At 38.0% G+C, this 15,935-nt stretch overlaps 2 protein-coding genes across 2 annotated transcripts; both read left to right on the top strand.

Moving 5' to 3' along the window:
* Positions 1 to 1,334: 1,334 nt before the first annotated feature.
* dohh (deoxyhypusine hydroxylase/monooxygenase) lies at positions 1,335 to 6,603 on the top strand. The gene is made up of 6 exons (XM_062424066.1): positions 1,335 to 1,428; positions 2,588 to 2,694; positions 3,242 to 3,409; positions 3,605 to 3,681; positions 4,717 to 4,972; positions 5,375 to 6,603. Exons 2-6 carry the CDS (start codon positions 2,589 to 2,591, stop codon positions 5,683 to 5,685), a joined length of 918 nt encoding a protein of 305 aa, XP_062280050.1. The 5' UTR covers positions 1,335 to 1,428; position 2,588; the 3' UTR covers positions 5,686 to 6,603.
* A 1,149-nt stretch (positions 6,604 to 7,752) lies between these two features.
* On the top strand, positions 7,753 to 14,643 carry rsph4a (radial spoke head component 4A). The gene is made up of 7 exons (XM_062424144.1): positions 7,753 to 7,859; positions 9,191 to 9,413; positions 10,292 to 10,579; positions 12,912 to 13,361; positions 13,443 to 13,587; positions 14,192 to 14,309; positions 14,415 to 14,643. Exons 1-7 carry the CDS (start codon positions 7,753 to 7,755, stop codon positions 14,641 to 14,643), a joined length of 1,560 nt encoding a protein of 519 aa, XP_062280128.1.
* The last annotated feature ends 1,292 nt before the right edge of the window (positions 14,644 to 15,935 follow it).

Genomic DNA, 15,935 nt, shown 5'->3' with positions numbered 1-15,935 from the left:
TAGATAGATAGATAGATAGATAGATAGATAGATAGATAGATAGATAGATAGATAGATAGATAGATAGATAGATAGATAGATAATTTGGATATATCTGTATACAGACTCTCCTGTAAGGTCATAGTCCACAGAGAGGTTGTTATGAAGAGGGGACAGGGACAAATAAAAAATGTGTGCACCAAAATCTTTGCATGTTGACTGTTACATATGTACACAGACAGAGACAATTAGGCCACGCACACACACACACACTCACACACACACACACACAAATTATATATATATATATACACACACATATTTATATAAATGCATACACATATATATACACACACACATATTTATATAAATGCATACATACATACATATATACATATAAACACAAACACACACACACACACACACACATATATATATATACGTATACATATACACACACACATATATATATATATATATATATATACACATATTTATATAAATGCATACATACATACATACATACATACATACATACATACATACATACATACATACATACATACATACATACATATATGCATATATGCATATATACAAAGATTTCTGCAATCTGAAAAAGGTGCAGGCTGAAACTATTATTTATTGTGTCTCACAACATCTCCTATGTACAAAGACTTAACCTCAAACAACAATAACTTATACAACTAACCCTAACCCCAGCTCTACGGTAATATAATAAATATAATATAATATAAATAAAAAAACCTGAGATTATTTTTGATGCCAAAGTAGATGGTGATCACAGTCCAGTGGTCATACATCACCTGCCAATTACACAAGTTCAGTCCTATATCTTAGTGTCCACACTGATATTGCTTTAACTTCTACACTATACAGTACTAATGTATGTTTAAATATATCTTCCCATTCACTTGAATGATAAAGAGTGTCCAAACTTTTGACTGGTACTGTATACATAATTTTGTATCTATGTCCAATCTTCTACAACCAGAGCCCTCAGATCCTCAGATCAATCATTCCTCACCTTTTCAGTAGAATAATAAAGGTGACCAAGCGTTTCCCACTTCAAGAGTTGCTTCCACTTTAGCTCTCACTATCAGATCTTCTTATCTATGGCCATTTTAAATGTCATCCCATTTTATATCATTCACTACTTATAGGTCCCCTCAACCATTGAGAGGACTCAATCATTTCTCTTTATTTAGTTTATTTACAGGTGAATGAATTGATAACTGACTCGTAAAATCTATTTTGTAGGTCAGCTTTTCAGTTCATTCAGGTCAGCTGAATGGTGAGAAATGTAGAAACATTTTTATTCTGAAAACTTCCCCCGGAAGCGGATGTGGCAGGACTGAAGCATGCAGTAAGAGCCGCTATCCAAACACGCATCAGCTTGAACACAGTCAGTAGAGGTAATCACTGAAGGTAACTGAGAACTTTTGCTATCGTCACCTACGTGTTTTGGTGTTTGTGAATTCAGTATGAGCTAATGTGAGGAATGTTAAGTCAGAGTTAAATAAAGTTTGAACTAAGAAAGCTAACAGTTAGCTTCAGCTGGTCAACCAGAGCTGCGTCTGTGGTTTACGTAAAGAACGCCCTGTAGACGGAAACGTGGCTGGCAGCCTTGTTATGTAGTGGGGGTTTTTTGTATACATATTTTATTGATGTATAGGAAACATTACAAAGAGACAATAGAACAATACAAACACACAGTCGTTAATATATAACAACATAGCAGCCAGTGGGTGAGTACACTTGTTATGTAGTGTTAGGAGCTGATGACAAGATGACTACATCACTACACTAACAATTCAGCACTAACAAAGTACATCACACAGTATTCACACATGTACTGACAGCTAGCAAATGAACCGGCGAGGACTGATGATGGTAACTTGTTTCAGGATTTTAACAGAAAACTCAAAGTTTTTCTTCTAATTTATGTTTTAAAAAAAGAAGGCGGCTTGGGCTGTGCAACAATTTAATATGATGTCTGAGCAAGCTGAAATTTAAAATGAACACAGGTCTTTATTGAAGTTTTGGTCTATAATATATGAAGAGTTTTATTTGATGTAATGCACAGGATTTATTTATTTTACAACAGGTTTATATATCATATCGTAACATATGATGATTTGTCTGATGTTTGGTAAGTTAGAAGCAAAATGACTTCTTACAGTGTTGTCTTAGAACAGAAATGAAGCAGAGAAAAGCAGCAAACACTCTCATGTAAGAGATGTTTTACTTAAGATTTGACTTAAACGATTCATGTTTTGAAACGTTCACCAGTCAGTGTTGATTAGCTCAGTTGATTTTGAACAGTAATTGACCCCTTCCTTTAAACTGGGCTGGTATAGTAAATGCATTTCTACCACATTTAACCTCATTGCACCAACTGAAGAGAAAGGAGTGGGTTTAAAAATGTGAGCAAATCCGTTTAAATATTTAACAGGAGGAGTGATTAAAAGAAGAAGCAGCAGCTTCAGTGACCTTGTCAGATCATAATTGCAGGTGACTGTGGATTAATGCAGTGCACACAGCAGCAAATCTAATACATACACCTGTCTGTCTCTCTGTGTTGCAGTATGGACAGTGTGCAGCAGGTGACAGCAGTAGGACAGGTTCTGGTGGACCAGAGTTTGGACCTGACTCAGCGGTTCAGAGCCTTATTCACCCTTAAGAACCTGGGAGGTACAATATGCCCACAAAACACATCGTTGCATGACTTAACATTGAAACAGATGTATGTTGAGTTGAAGAAGCCACATATTTATCTGCCTCCCCTCATGTTCCACCTGTACATAATTATTGGCTGATCTTTGTCAGTATACTATACTAAAGTAGCAGGTAGCTCTTCTTGCTGTAGTGCATCCATATTTCACTGTATTTCACTTGGTTCAGTGAATTCATAACATGCTCCCCACACCAACCCATCACACAGAAACACACATGTTTGTGCTCATTTGTCCATCATGATGCATAAATGCTGTAAATTAGGCAGTAACAGTGGAATAACAGTATACATCTGTGTAACATCTGGCTCGGAATTTTTTCTTTCTGCCTCTGGAAAGTTTCACAACTTTAAAATGGAACTATTGGTTAAATAGTAGGAAGATACAATGATTCAGTACAGGACACGTGTAGTCAAATCCACAAAAACAATGAATCTTCAAGATGGTGACTCTACAGAGGAAATGTGTGTAATGTCTTGTACTGTGTGGACTGACGTGTGTATCAGGTATTGAAGCTATAGAATGGATCAGTAAAGCCTTCACTGATGAGTCCGCTCTGCTGAAGCATGAACTGGCTTACTGCCTTGGACAGATGCAGGATAAACATGCCATACCTGCTTTGACTTCTGTACTCAAAGACACACAGCAGGAACCTATGGTCAGACATGAAGCAGGTAAACACACACACACTCACACAAGTCAGACAGCAGCAGCATGATTATAGTATGTAGAAAATGTGTTACAACACACCATTACATAACATACATGTATTTACTATTCAGTAATCCCCAGGAGACTTAGAATTGAAACAACAGTGCCTTGTATCTCTGTATGACTGTCTGTCTCTTTAACCGTGTGTTTGTCTCTAGGAGAGGCTCTGGGAGCCATTGGTGATCCGGTGGTTCTGGATCTACTGAAAGAGTACAGTCAGGATCCTGTTGTAGAGGTGGGAATTGAACACTTAGTCTGTAACTACCAAAGCAGTCCAATCATGTCAATACACACCCAGAATGTTTCTTTTTTCTAATTTCAACAGCATTAAAGTAAACATCTTAATGAAGACAAGGATCTGAGTGCTATTTTTTTGCTGAAGTAATTTAACATTTCACCTATCCATCCTTCCCTTTCTTTCTTTCTTTCTTTCTTTCTTTCTTTCTTTCTTTCTTTCTTTCTTTCTAAAATGTTCTACTTTATACTGATGAACTGGAATTTAAAATGTCAGTATGGACATCATTAACAGATTTAATGAAGTACAAAATATTTGAAAAAATGTAGTTAAAGTATCAATGTGATGAGTAAAATATTTGTTCTGTGGTAATATGGAGGAAAAAAAATGTTGTACAGTTCAAGTTAGTTAAACTTGTGCTCTGAAGTATTTAGACTATGACAGGTTTGATAAACTGTAAGTAAAAAGTAAACTTGATTGAGATCCATGTGACAAACAATTTGAAAGCAAATGGAGGTATGTTTAAGGTTTGTTAGTATTGATCAACTAATGGAGAGTGCTTCTTCTTTAAATAAACTATCTTTGACAGAGCATCACAGACACCAACATGCAGAAAACTGGCAATCAGTTCAGCTTGTATTTTGGGCAACTCACAGACGTCAGTTAGCTCATTTGATAAGATAATTCAGTTTGCCAGTGTGACAAAGTTCTTCTTTTTTAGCTGATAAAATGACTGACCAGCTAAAACCTCTTAAAAGTTGTTCAGACTACAGGATTTAATGAAAATCATTGCATGCACTTTAAAAATAACTCCCAAATCACAATTTCAACATAAACACAATTCAGTGCACAGTTGTATAAACAATATAGCATATTTCATATCATCACACACATTTCTGCAGATTTTTACTGTCCACCCTCAACAACCCTTCCAACTGTGTTGTGACCTTGCTTCAGTCTTGAGTCTCTGTGGTGTCTTGTCACAAACATGTAACCAAAACTTGTGTATTTCATGTCATGTTCTCCTCTCTGCAGGTTGCAGAAACGTGTCAGTTGGCCGTTTGTCGTTTGGAGTGGCTGCAGAGTGAAGGAGATAAACAATTAGAGGATGGAAGCACAGATAAGAACCCCTACTGTTCTGTAGACCCGGCCCCTCCAGCTGTTAGGAAGAGTGTGTCAGAGCTGCGCTCCATCCTTTTGGATGAGAGTCTGCCACTCTTTGAACGCTACCGTGCCATGTTTGCACTCCGTAACCTAGGCAACAAGGAGGCAGTGCTGGCACTAGGAGACGGTAAGATACATCAATAGAGAATGCAGTCCTGAAAACCCACCCAAAAAAGACCTGATAACCTTCTGATTACTCTGTTTCCCCTGTTGATATATGCGACGTCATAAACAGAAAAATAGGCATGTATTCTAATATTCAAAAGTGGAAGGGTTGGCTGAAACCTCTTGCAAAACCCAATATTGCATTTATGGTTAACTTAACATGACATGAATAGAATAATAAAAGTAGTGTTATATTTCAATAACAGTTATACAGTTATTTAAAATTATAATGGCAAAAGCTCCATTGGAAGTGGGAGTTTAATCTCATTTTCCATTCAGGCATACAGACACTGAAGATAGTGAAGTGCCTCTCAGCCTCCTAGTGAAGCAGCAGTGTAATGATGCTGACAATGTTTGTCTCCAGGCCTGCAGTGCTCCGGCGCTCTGTTCCGTCATGAGATTGGCTATGTCCTGGGTCAGATGCAGCACCCAGCAGCAGTACCAGCCTTGCGCGCAGCTCTGGAGCTTTCTGATGAGAACCCCATGGTCCGGCATGAGGCGGCGGAGGCTCTTGGCTCCATCGGGAAAGAGGAATGTCTGACTGTGCTGCAGCATTACTGTGGAGATAAAGAACGTGTCGTCAAGGAGAGCTGTGAGGTTGCTCTCGATATGCTGGAGTACGAAAATAGCGACCAGTTCCAGTATGCAGACGGACTGGTAAGGTTACAAGGTTAAAGGTCAATGTCACAACTGAAGGACCTTTCACTCAAATGTCTTTCACATTTTGACTTAATATTATAATATTTACAGCATAGACAGATGGTCAATGAAACTACTGGTTCTCTAGGATGAAGCTTTACATTATAAAAGATACATAAATCAATGAGTGTGGGAGTGAGTCTCAGCTGGCGGGTGTATAGATGTTGCAGTGGGGTGGGGCTGTGCACGGACGTTTCTGTGACTTTCCAAAATGGACAAGCAACCATTCACACTCATTTCATACCATGATCTGTGCAGAGACATGGACATAGTCAGGTTTGAACTTCTCTCTCTGGATGTCCTTTTTCTTTCATGACACAACTATTTTTGTCACTTCATGTGAATAGCTGAGTGCAACACTCTAACTGCTTCTGAAAGACTGAAATATGCACCATGATCCCAGAATGTAAACAAATCACGGCTCCCACCTTCCCCCTCTCCTCTCTGTGACAGTTGGCTTAATTCAAATTCAACATGGAGCAAAACTCATCATTCTCTGAAACTGTGTTGGTGAATGTCAGTGTGTCTGGACTGTGTAACAGCTCAGTGCTGATTTCTCAACTTTACCTAAAGTGTTTTTAAAATAATTTTCCTCCAACCATATACTTGTTTTCTGCTGTTATTTGCAGTTCTGATCCAACCTGTACTGTGGTCTGATCAGGTCTGATGCTCTTTCATTCTGCCTTAATGAAAAAGAGTGACTACTCTTTAGGGGATTAACAGTATGTTGTGAATGACACAGTGCATTATGTTTGGAAGGTTCATCCCATTAATCTGCTAATCTGTTGATTAGCACTTAGATTACTTATTTTAATTGGTTAAAGGTTGAAATATCATCAGGATTTTTTGTCAGCCAGCTGTGTACTGTATATATAAAATAAAAACTATGTTGTATACATTCATGCTGTTGTCCTTGATCTCAATTTCACAAAATGTGTGTCCCCAAAATCATTTGTTCCTATTTTACTTTTGTGCAAGGCAGCTTTTCTTCACAGGGTCAGTGAATACACAAAATGTTCATAATGCGGAAAATACTTTGGGTTGGTAATGAGTGACACCAGCTTTTAACAAAGACACGTGTTGGCCGGGTGCAAGATGGGGTCCCTATAGTTAGCCTACTTTTTGACGAGTCAGTTTCTGCTGTTGGAGGAGCAAAGGAATGATCTGTGATTGGTCAAACACGTCAACCTGTAGGACTACAGTCAATCACAAATGGCCATAATGAAATAAAGTTAAGACATCAAACCCTGATCACAACAGCTCACAGTGAAGAAAAAAACAGATGTGTGAAGAAAAAACTGACCTCAGAGCAGCACATATTAAAACAGTGAGCACTTAGATTGCATTAGACTTCTTAGGTATTCTAACTAACAGCTCTGCTATTAAATTCTACTTTACTATATGTTTTCAGTTTCATAAAGGTGATGTAATTGAAGTGAAGTCATACTACTTTGTTTTTTTATTGCATTGTAGTGGGTGGTGGTGTATTGGAGTGCATTATATTGAAAACGTGTTTCTATTTTTTCCCCCTCATGTGTTAATGCCCTTGTGATAAATGAACCTAAATGTAGATGTTTGAGGCGCAATAACAGGCCTATACTTTTAACAACGTTGACATAAAATAGGCCAAGTCCTTTTATGGCCAGGTGATAAGATAATCAGCATTTTTTAACCTGAAGTTGGATAATGTGACTTGATTTGTTACATAGAAAGGATTCAGAAAGTATCCAGAACCCTTCCCTTTTCATACACTTTATTCTATTTTTGTAATCAGTTTAATTTTTGGTGTTTGAAAAATGAAGATTTCTAAAAGCATGTTTTTTCATGCTAACGTCCACTGCCTAGCAACCGTTCTGTTACAGAAACCATAGCAACAAGTAGGGGGTCGACACTGCCACTGTTATACCATTGGTATAAGTCAGTTAACTGGAAGTTTAAACGTCTGTCGCCGTCTTGTAGCTAACGTCAGTCGCTCTGTTTAAAGTTAGTGTTGAAAGAAAACGTTAACCGTTCAGAAAGAGAAATAAACGGAGGTGAAGAACGATGGACGCTCCGGAGGAACACCAGGACAGCAGTCAGCAGAGTGTGCAGGCTGCTGCCTCCTTCAAAGCTTTCATGTTGAAAAACAGCATGAAAAGTAACCTGAACCTGTAAGTAACGTGTGTGATATTATTATCTAGTGTTCATATGAACTAGTTAGCTAGCTTGGTTACAGCGTGTGAATATAAAACAATCACAACAGAGGAACTGAAACCTTCAGAGAAGCCCAGCCAAGAACTGCTCCTTAGGACAGGATACCATGTACAAACTAAAAGTCACATTGAAAAACTAAACAGCTTAATTGAGACTTCAACTAAACATTTTAGCACTTTACTAAAAAAACAAGATAAATACACAAAATGATGACTGTCATCAATAACTCTTCCTTATCTACAATGTGGGAATAGAATAGAACGTGGTTGAGAAAAGCACTTAGCTGAAGTCTATATTCAGCTGTTCCAGTGATGTTGGACAATAAGGTCAGTGTCACTGAGCTGGAGCTGACACTGGTTACTTGGGTCAATGACGTATAAGGATTTTCAACAACTCAATTTTAGAATAATAAAAACCAGCATATCTAATGCAGTAGTTCAAACATTCAGAATGTTGTGAACCTGAACATTCATATTACAATTTGAAAGTGATTTTAGTGGGTTTTTCAAGATTAATTGGCACTGGCCTGAAAAAAAAGTCATTTGGTGCGACCATGATTCATCTTGAAATGTCTTATATAAATAAAAGACCATCATTTACAAAGATTTAAAAAAAAATGCAAATACTTTGTTTCCAAACATTTTATATTACTGAAAACTTGTAAAAAAAGATGTGAAGCGTGTTAAGTAAATTAATTTATTTCAAGATGAATCGTGGTCGCACCACATGACTCTTTTTAAAGGCCAGTGCCAATTAATCTTGAAAAACCCACTAAAATCACTTAATTTCAAATGTATAATATGGATCTTCAGGTACACAACATTCTGAATGTTTGAACTACTGCATTAGATATGCTTGTTTTTTATTATTCTACAATTGAGTTGTTGTAAATCCTTATACGTCATTGACCCACTTACAGATATGAATTAAATCATGTACCTGTGTCTCATCAAGGTAACTATTGTTAACTATCTTCTCAGGATAATGACTGTTTTTTACACTGGTAAATTGGCATGACATGCTTATTCTCTGCTTATACTATATATCTATTCCTAATAAATAGTACATACAAATAAATAAACAGAGCAATTAATGTTTCACATGTAAGGTAGCAGCTGCCTGTTGCTTTTAAGAGAGATATTTGTTCAAATTCACAAACTAAAACACTAAAGCTATACAACCTTGTAGAAATCATATGAGAGAATTTCATATCTGGTTGGACATTTTCTAAAAAATGAAAAAGGATGGTGGAACTGTGAGTAATTAATGTTGTTCTTTAATCTTACAGCTATGACCACCTCACCCAGGTGCTGATGAAGGTCATGGATGAGCGTCCACAGAATGTGGTGGATGTGATTGAGGATATAAGCTGTGATGTGAAGCGGGGATTATTTGAAGACAAGTGGAGCACCTTGCGAGACCTTCCACAGACTACAGCTGCTGAGCTGCTGGCTGAACATCAGCGCCTGCTGTTTGCAAGGCCAGAAGAGGCTGACCATGAGGAGGAACTGGTATTGACCGCTTATACATTTGTTTTCATGATTTGTAGGGGAAAGGACACAGACATTTCAGCTTACCTGTAAAAGAATCAGTTGAACATTTTTTAGACATAACATGAAGCCAGTATATTATAGTGTGCAGGTTACATTTGTTTAGAACAGAACAACACAACTGTTAAACATACAACGTAATGATCTTTAATGTAGGTTAACTGGAATCTCACTGTGCTCAGAAATCTAATAAGCATTAATATCAGTATCAGTATCATAGATACTCAGTATTGGCAGATGCGTATTATTTAAATTGTCAGATTAGCATCAGAAACAAAAAAAAACATGATCAAGACATCCATACTTTTGACTGAGCTCTTTTATTTTCCAAAAGATTTGTTAACAGTCACCTCATACATGATATCTGACTTTGGGCACCTGTACCTGTGCCCACCGGGTAATCTATTCATGACTGCTTGTGTTTAGACAACATTTAACATTTGAGATTTTTGACTTCTTTTCTTTTCTTTTCTTATATTTATCAATGTAAGGTATTGAAAAAAGGTGTTTTTGTATGAGTACCAACCCTTTTAATCATAACTTTCATAAACCTTGAGTGGAGACGTTAAAGTTTATCATTGACCTTGGGATCAGTGTATGTAACTAAAAGTCAAGGCTCAAAGGTCCACTTGCTAGCTTTTCTGAGTTTTCAACAGCATGTCATGGTCTTGAAACTGTCTCAGATGTTGTACATTTCACATTGTTGGAAATTAGGTATATCTATTATAGTGTAAAAAATTACCCATCCCAAGGCTTGTAGCCTTTTCCCCAGAAAATATATTAAGAAGACAATCTGTAGTTTATGTTATGTAACATGGTTTGTTTCTGTCTTCCATCAGGTGGAAACACCACTTCCTAATGTAAGTGAAATTGGCTTCTACATGGAGCAGGCTGGAGTTAGTGTGGGCAGAGAGGAGATGCAGAGAGTCTTCCTTGCACTGAAGCAGCTTGTTGAGTCCCAGGGCCTGCAGCGGTGCCGACTGTGGGGCAAGATTCTGGGCAAAGAGAGCAGCTATATCATTGCTGAAGCTGATTACAGAGAGGGTGAGGAAGAGGAAGAACAAATCAATGGAGAAGCAGCCGAGGAAGAGGAGAGAGAGGCCGAGGCTCATGAAAATGAGAATGAGGTGGGGAAGTACTTCTTTAATAATAATAAATATGATTTAATATATTTAGCCTTTCTGGCTGCAACCACACATTTATTCTGCTAACTAAACAACATTTCACTGTAGAGTGTCATTCATTCATTCATTCATGTATTTTCTTAACTACCGTACAAACCAGTAAATAAGTCACACCAGTGTATAAGACGCAGTCTATTTTGGGGGGTGTCATACTGGGAAAAATGCTTTTCCAACAAAGACTGGTTTATTTGAATGTACCAGTAGCTATTCATTAATAAACACTTACATTTATACTCCAAAACTTTTTCAATTTACTTTTATTCAAATGATGTTCCTAGCTTTGTGAGGAAATCTGTCAGTTTATGGAAACAAAGGGAGAGACACCTCAGAGCTCTTGGATGAAAAGTGACTGTGTGAGTTGATGTTTCTGTGAGACATAACGAACCATCTCAGTGTACTAAACCTCCAGCCTCAGGGGTGAGACTGTGTGATAACTGACATGTATGCTGCAGTGAGAGCTTTTAAAGCCAAGCTGCAACTGTAGGAGACGCAGGTGTTACATGGAAACTTGGGTCACTTTCTGTGCTGCTAATCCATGACAGACCGGGTCTCTACTGCTGTGTTTCCAAGTGCACATTTTGCTGAAAAACTGAGCATTTTTAGTACTGAGATCAGATGGCAATTTGCTGACTTTGGAGCTCAGAAAATTAAGTGATGTGGTGCAAATGGAGCTGATTAAACTCCAGTGTAGCGACACACTCAAGGCAATGTATGACTCTGGGCGCTGCACACTTCCCATGTTTTATTCTCGAAGTAATGCCCCAACTCCACCTACAAGCTACTCAAATGCTCTTCATGTCACATAGCTGTGTGAGTAACTTTTCTATGTGGAGTCGTCTCACTGATGCACGTCTTCACTCTGTCCCGAGAATTTCCACAGCTCAGAACCTGACCCCAAACACTGACGAACGTGTAGACAAGAAAAGATGCCAAGCATCTGGTTTGGGTTAATGGGCATCAGAGTGTGCTTAAGATCTAAATGTTTTCTTTTTGCGTTTTTCTCCCGTGATCACAGAAAAGGTAGGTAGCTGTATGTTTGAAAGATTTTCAACAGAATGATCATCAAAAATATTCTCATTTTGTTCGTTGATGTTGATAATCAACAACAGTGATTTTAGATTGTTATTGAAGTTTTTTTGTTGCTATTTTGATTGCCTGTGATTCAGGTAAAAACTGCTGATAGAGAGAAGATAATGAAAATAATGTCACTGATGTGTAGTTTTACTTTAAATTTGATCTCTCATTTGTTTGTTGAATCTTTGTTGAGTCTGTCTTTTAATAAATAATGACCCTGTTTGGCCCTTGACCGGGACCCAGGTTTTAATTTGGGCCCCCTCTGTGATTGAGTTTGACACCCCTGGTATAGAAGGTTGGGGGGGGCTGCAGCCAATCTCAGCTGACAGTGGACGAGAGGCGAGGTACACCCAGTCAATCACAGGGTTAACATATAAAGAGACAGGCAACCATTCACACTCAAATTCACACGTACCTATTAACTGGTCTGTGGGAGGGAGCTGGAGTGTCCAGAGAGATTTAAACAAAAAATAAAGAGTTTTTATAAAATGTAAAAAGATATTGTTGAACCTATATCTAAACCAATCAGCTCTTTGAACAGGGGAAAGCCGATCATTTCCCAGCATGCCCTGCACAACCGATGCAGCCAGTGGACGCTTGGCTCCAAAATCTGCAGGACCAACTGCTCAATCTCTTGAGGTTATTGTTGCCTACATTTGCATGACAACAGAAAAAGTATGGATCAAGTTAGACAGAAATCTAACCAGCATCCATCATGCAGTGATTGCCAGGGACTGATTCTGTGCAGGTCTGGTGCAAATGATCTCCTGTCTTCATAGGCTTTTAATGTGAAACAACTTTTATTAACCAGAAAGGTCAAGGATTGGGGAATAGTATTTCTCCTGTACAACATCAGGAGGATTCATCCCTTCTTCACTAGGCTACAGACTACTGCATCACCAAACCAAACCAAACCTCTGCAGTTAGTCCACAATGCTTTTTAGACACCACCTAGAAAACCCATGCTAGAACCCACTGATGTTTAATTTCATATTTTTTAAAACCTTCTAAGCACTTCTACTATGCACAGATCATACCCTTAGTCATCTGGAAGGTATATGTTTACCGTTTTTGATCACAAATGGATTATTTCTTACATTTTTGAAAGCTTCTTCCTGAGTGTCCTTCAATCTTTGCAAGTTAAAGAAGTGAAATGAATTTGCTGAGTGAGTTTTCTGATCTTGTGGTGATCTGTTTGCAGATGGATCCACTTCCTCAGTCGACCTATAAACCCCCACCATCTGTACCAAAGGAGGCAATAGGAACAGGCACTAACAAGTTTCTTTACTATGTGTGCAAAGAACCTGGTCTACCTTGGGTAAAGCTTCCTACAGTCAGTCCTGCACAGATCACTGTTGCTCGCCAGATCCGTAAATTCTTCACTGGGAGACTGGATGCTCCAGTTGTTAGCTACCCGCCTTTCCCTGGGAATGAAGCCAACTATCTGAGAGCGCAGATTGCTCGAATCTCTGCTGGTACTCAGGTCAGCCCACAGGGCTTCTACCAGGCTGGGGAGGAGGAAGGTGATGAGGACGAGGAAGCTCCCCGGGACAGCTATGAAGTGAATCCTGACTTTGAAGGTCTTCCAGTTTCTGAAATGGCTGAGTCTTTGTCTACCTGGGTGCATCACGTTCAGCACATCCTGCAGCAGGTACGGGTCTGATCAAAGCAGTCTTTTCTCTGTTGGTATAATATTTGAGCTTTTCTCATGTGTAAACATGGACTCCTTTAGGGTCGCTGTACTTGGGTGAACCTGGCTGTGAAACCAGGGGAAGAATCCAATGAGGAAGGAGAGGCTGAAGAGAAAGAAGAGGAGCCTGATGAGCCTGAGCCAGAGGTTGGACCCCCTCTGCTCACTCCCCTTTCCCAAGATGCAGGTCAGTCTTTGATTTAGGGCACTTTCCTTTGAAACCAGTAAAGGTAGCCAAGGATTTAATTTTTACTGTGGATAGACTTTTTTTTTGTAGATTTTTTACTGTAGATTTCCACTGGCTCTCTTATTAGCTGACAGAGACAGGGATCATTGATCCACTCAGGCAACACATACAGCAATAGAATTAACACAGAATTTCCCACACAGTAGTGGCAAATAGCTGTGTGTGTTCTCAAGAGTAGCAGGTACTTACTGCTGTCATGTTTATAATAGAGACAATGGCAATTAAAGCAACTGCTTACTGTCTGAAAGCAAAGGATAGTGTTCTTTGTGGTAAAGCTAAAAATACAACATAATCTATTAGAAAAACAGTGAAAATATAAATGAAATGTTTGGAAGGGTTGGTGCACTGAAACAATACAATGATTTACATTACCAGTCATTTTTAGTTTGAACATTATTATTGGGGGAGAGCACAATGACCATTACTCTACTACTTATTTGCCATATTAATATAAATGTATTTGGTTAATCGATGACTTTATTTTACCCCCTCCACTTCTGAAACCATACTTGGCAACTAAGTGTTTTTAGTGTTTGTACCTCAGAAATGTTCAACACCCCTCCCTGGAGCTCCAAGATGTCCTCCACTCTCACCTCTCAGCATGCATTAGCTGTGGTGCGTTCCAACCTCTGGCCAGGAGCATATGCATATGCTTGTGGAAAGTATGTGAAAAGAACAGAATAGCATGACTGCCTGTTTGATTTCTCACAGTATCCTGAAGGCAATGTTATAATTTACAAACAACCATGTGGTGTCTCTGACTTTAGGAAGTTTGAGAACATATATGTTGGATGGGGTCTGAAGTATTCAGGGGAAGGGTACAACCCACCAGTCCCCCCATTACCACAGAAGGAGTATCCCAGTGGACCAGAAATCACAGAGGCCCTGGACCCAACATTGGAGGAGGAGCAGACACTGCAAGAGGCTTTAGAGGAGCAGCAAGCAGCCCAGGAGGAGATGGCAGAGACAGATGAAGAAGAGGAAGATGATGATTGAAAATAAATAAATTATAAATTATAAATAACTGTATTTGATATAGTATGTATTTGTAAGCCAATGGCCAAATAAACCAGTTTACTCAGTCACATGGTTTGAAGTTTTAGTTTTAGTAGGTTTTGGTAACTATATGTATACCATTATACTATGTATAATAACCCTGGTCTAAACAGGACCTCTGGCTCCTTGAACTTATATTTCTTAGTCACTAACACTGTCCTATATCTCTTCTCTTTAGCCAATTACCCACGTAGCATTAAAATATATTTATATACAGTGTTATACACACAAATAAAATCAACATTTATATATTTAATGTCATTTTATTTGTGATTTATTTATTTATAGTGACAGTTCAGCATTAAACTACATTCATTTATTCAGGTATTTAATTGTATAATTATTTATTTTATTCATTTATTTACTTATATAAATATGTACGTATCTTACGTATATATTTAGTTTCAGCCCTTTAAACCCTCCATCATTTTCTAGCTGGTATCCAGCTCTTAGACCAATGACTATAGAAGCCCGTATTAATATTATAATATGTATTTAACATCATTGTTCTATTTATTTATTTTTTTTAGCTTAGTTATTTGCTTGTATTACTTTCATGGGGAGTAATGCTGCAATACACTGTACTCAGAACTCGTAGAAAAAACGACCTTCAACAAGGAAAAGTATTTATTTATTATTTCCTTTTTTCAATTCTTTATTCTTTGTTAAACAGAATGTACAATAGAATTAACAAAGAAAATACTAATAACCAGACATTCCAGTTAATAGATAACATTAAAGAAGGAAGTATAAATAATAAGAAAAAAAAGACAGGAAAAAATGGAATAAGTGACAGACATCTTCAATTAAAACATTTTGAATAGATTTTGATAACAGATGAACTTTCTTATTATTTTTCATATATTTTAGAGAGTCAAACTATTTTATTTCAAACGAGGTAAAGTCTAATGAAACACACACAGTTACATCTCAGCTGTCTGACTGACCACAGGATGTAAAGCAGAATGACCTTTTCATCACTTTTGAACTTCATGTAGTGTTTGTTGTGAAACAGCTGTTCCATTCAGTAGATTTATACATGATAGCATGTAAGTATTACAACACTCCTCATCCCCTCCTACTCCTCTCTGTCACAGCGTCGTCAGTGGATGATGTGAAGGTCACAGACTTGTTACACAAATATCAGTCCTCCTAGTTGAAATGGATTACAGCATGAAGAAACTACGTCATCAAACGTTGACGGAAGAAGGTCGGTCATGTGCAGTAGAATG

This window comes from Scomber scombrus, chromosome 8 (genome assembly GCF_963691925.1).
Source record: "Scomber scombrus chromosome 8, fScoSco1.1, whole genome shotgun sequence".
In the NCBI taxonomy this organism is placed as follows: Eukaryota; Metazoa; Chordata; class Actinopteri; order Scombriformes; family Scombridae; genus Scomber; species Scomber scombrus.
The sequence above is the reverse complement of the archived record's forward strand: the minus strand, read 5'-3'. Positions and strand labels throughout refer to the sequence as shown.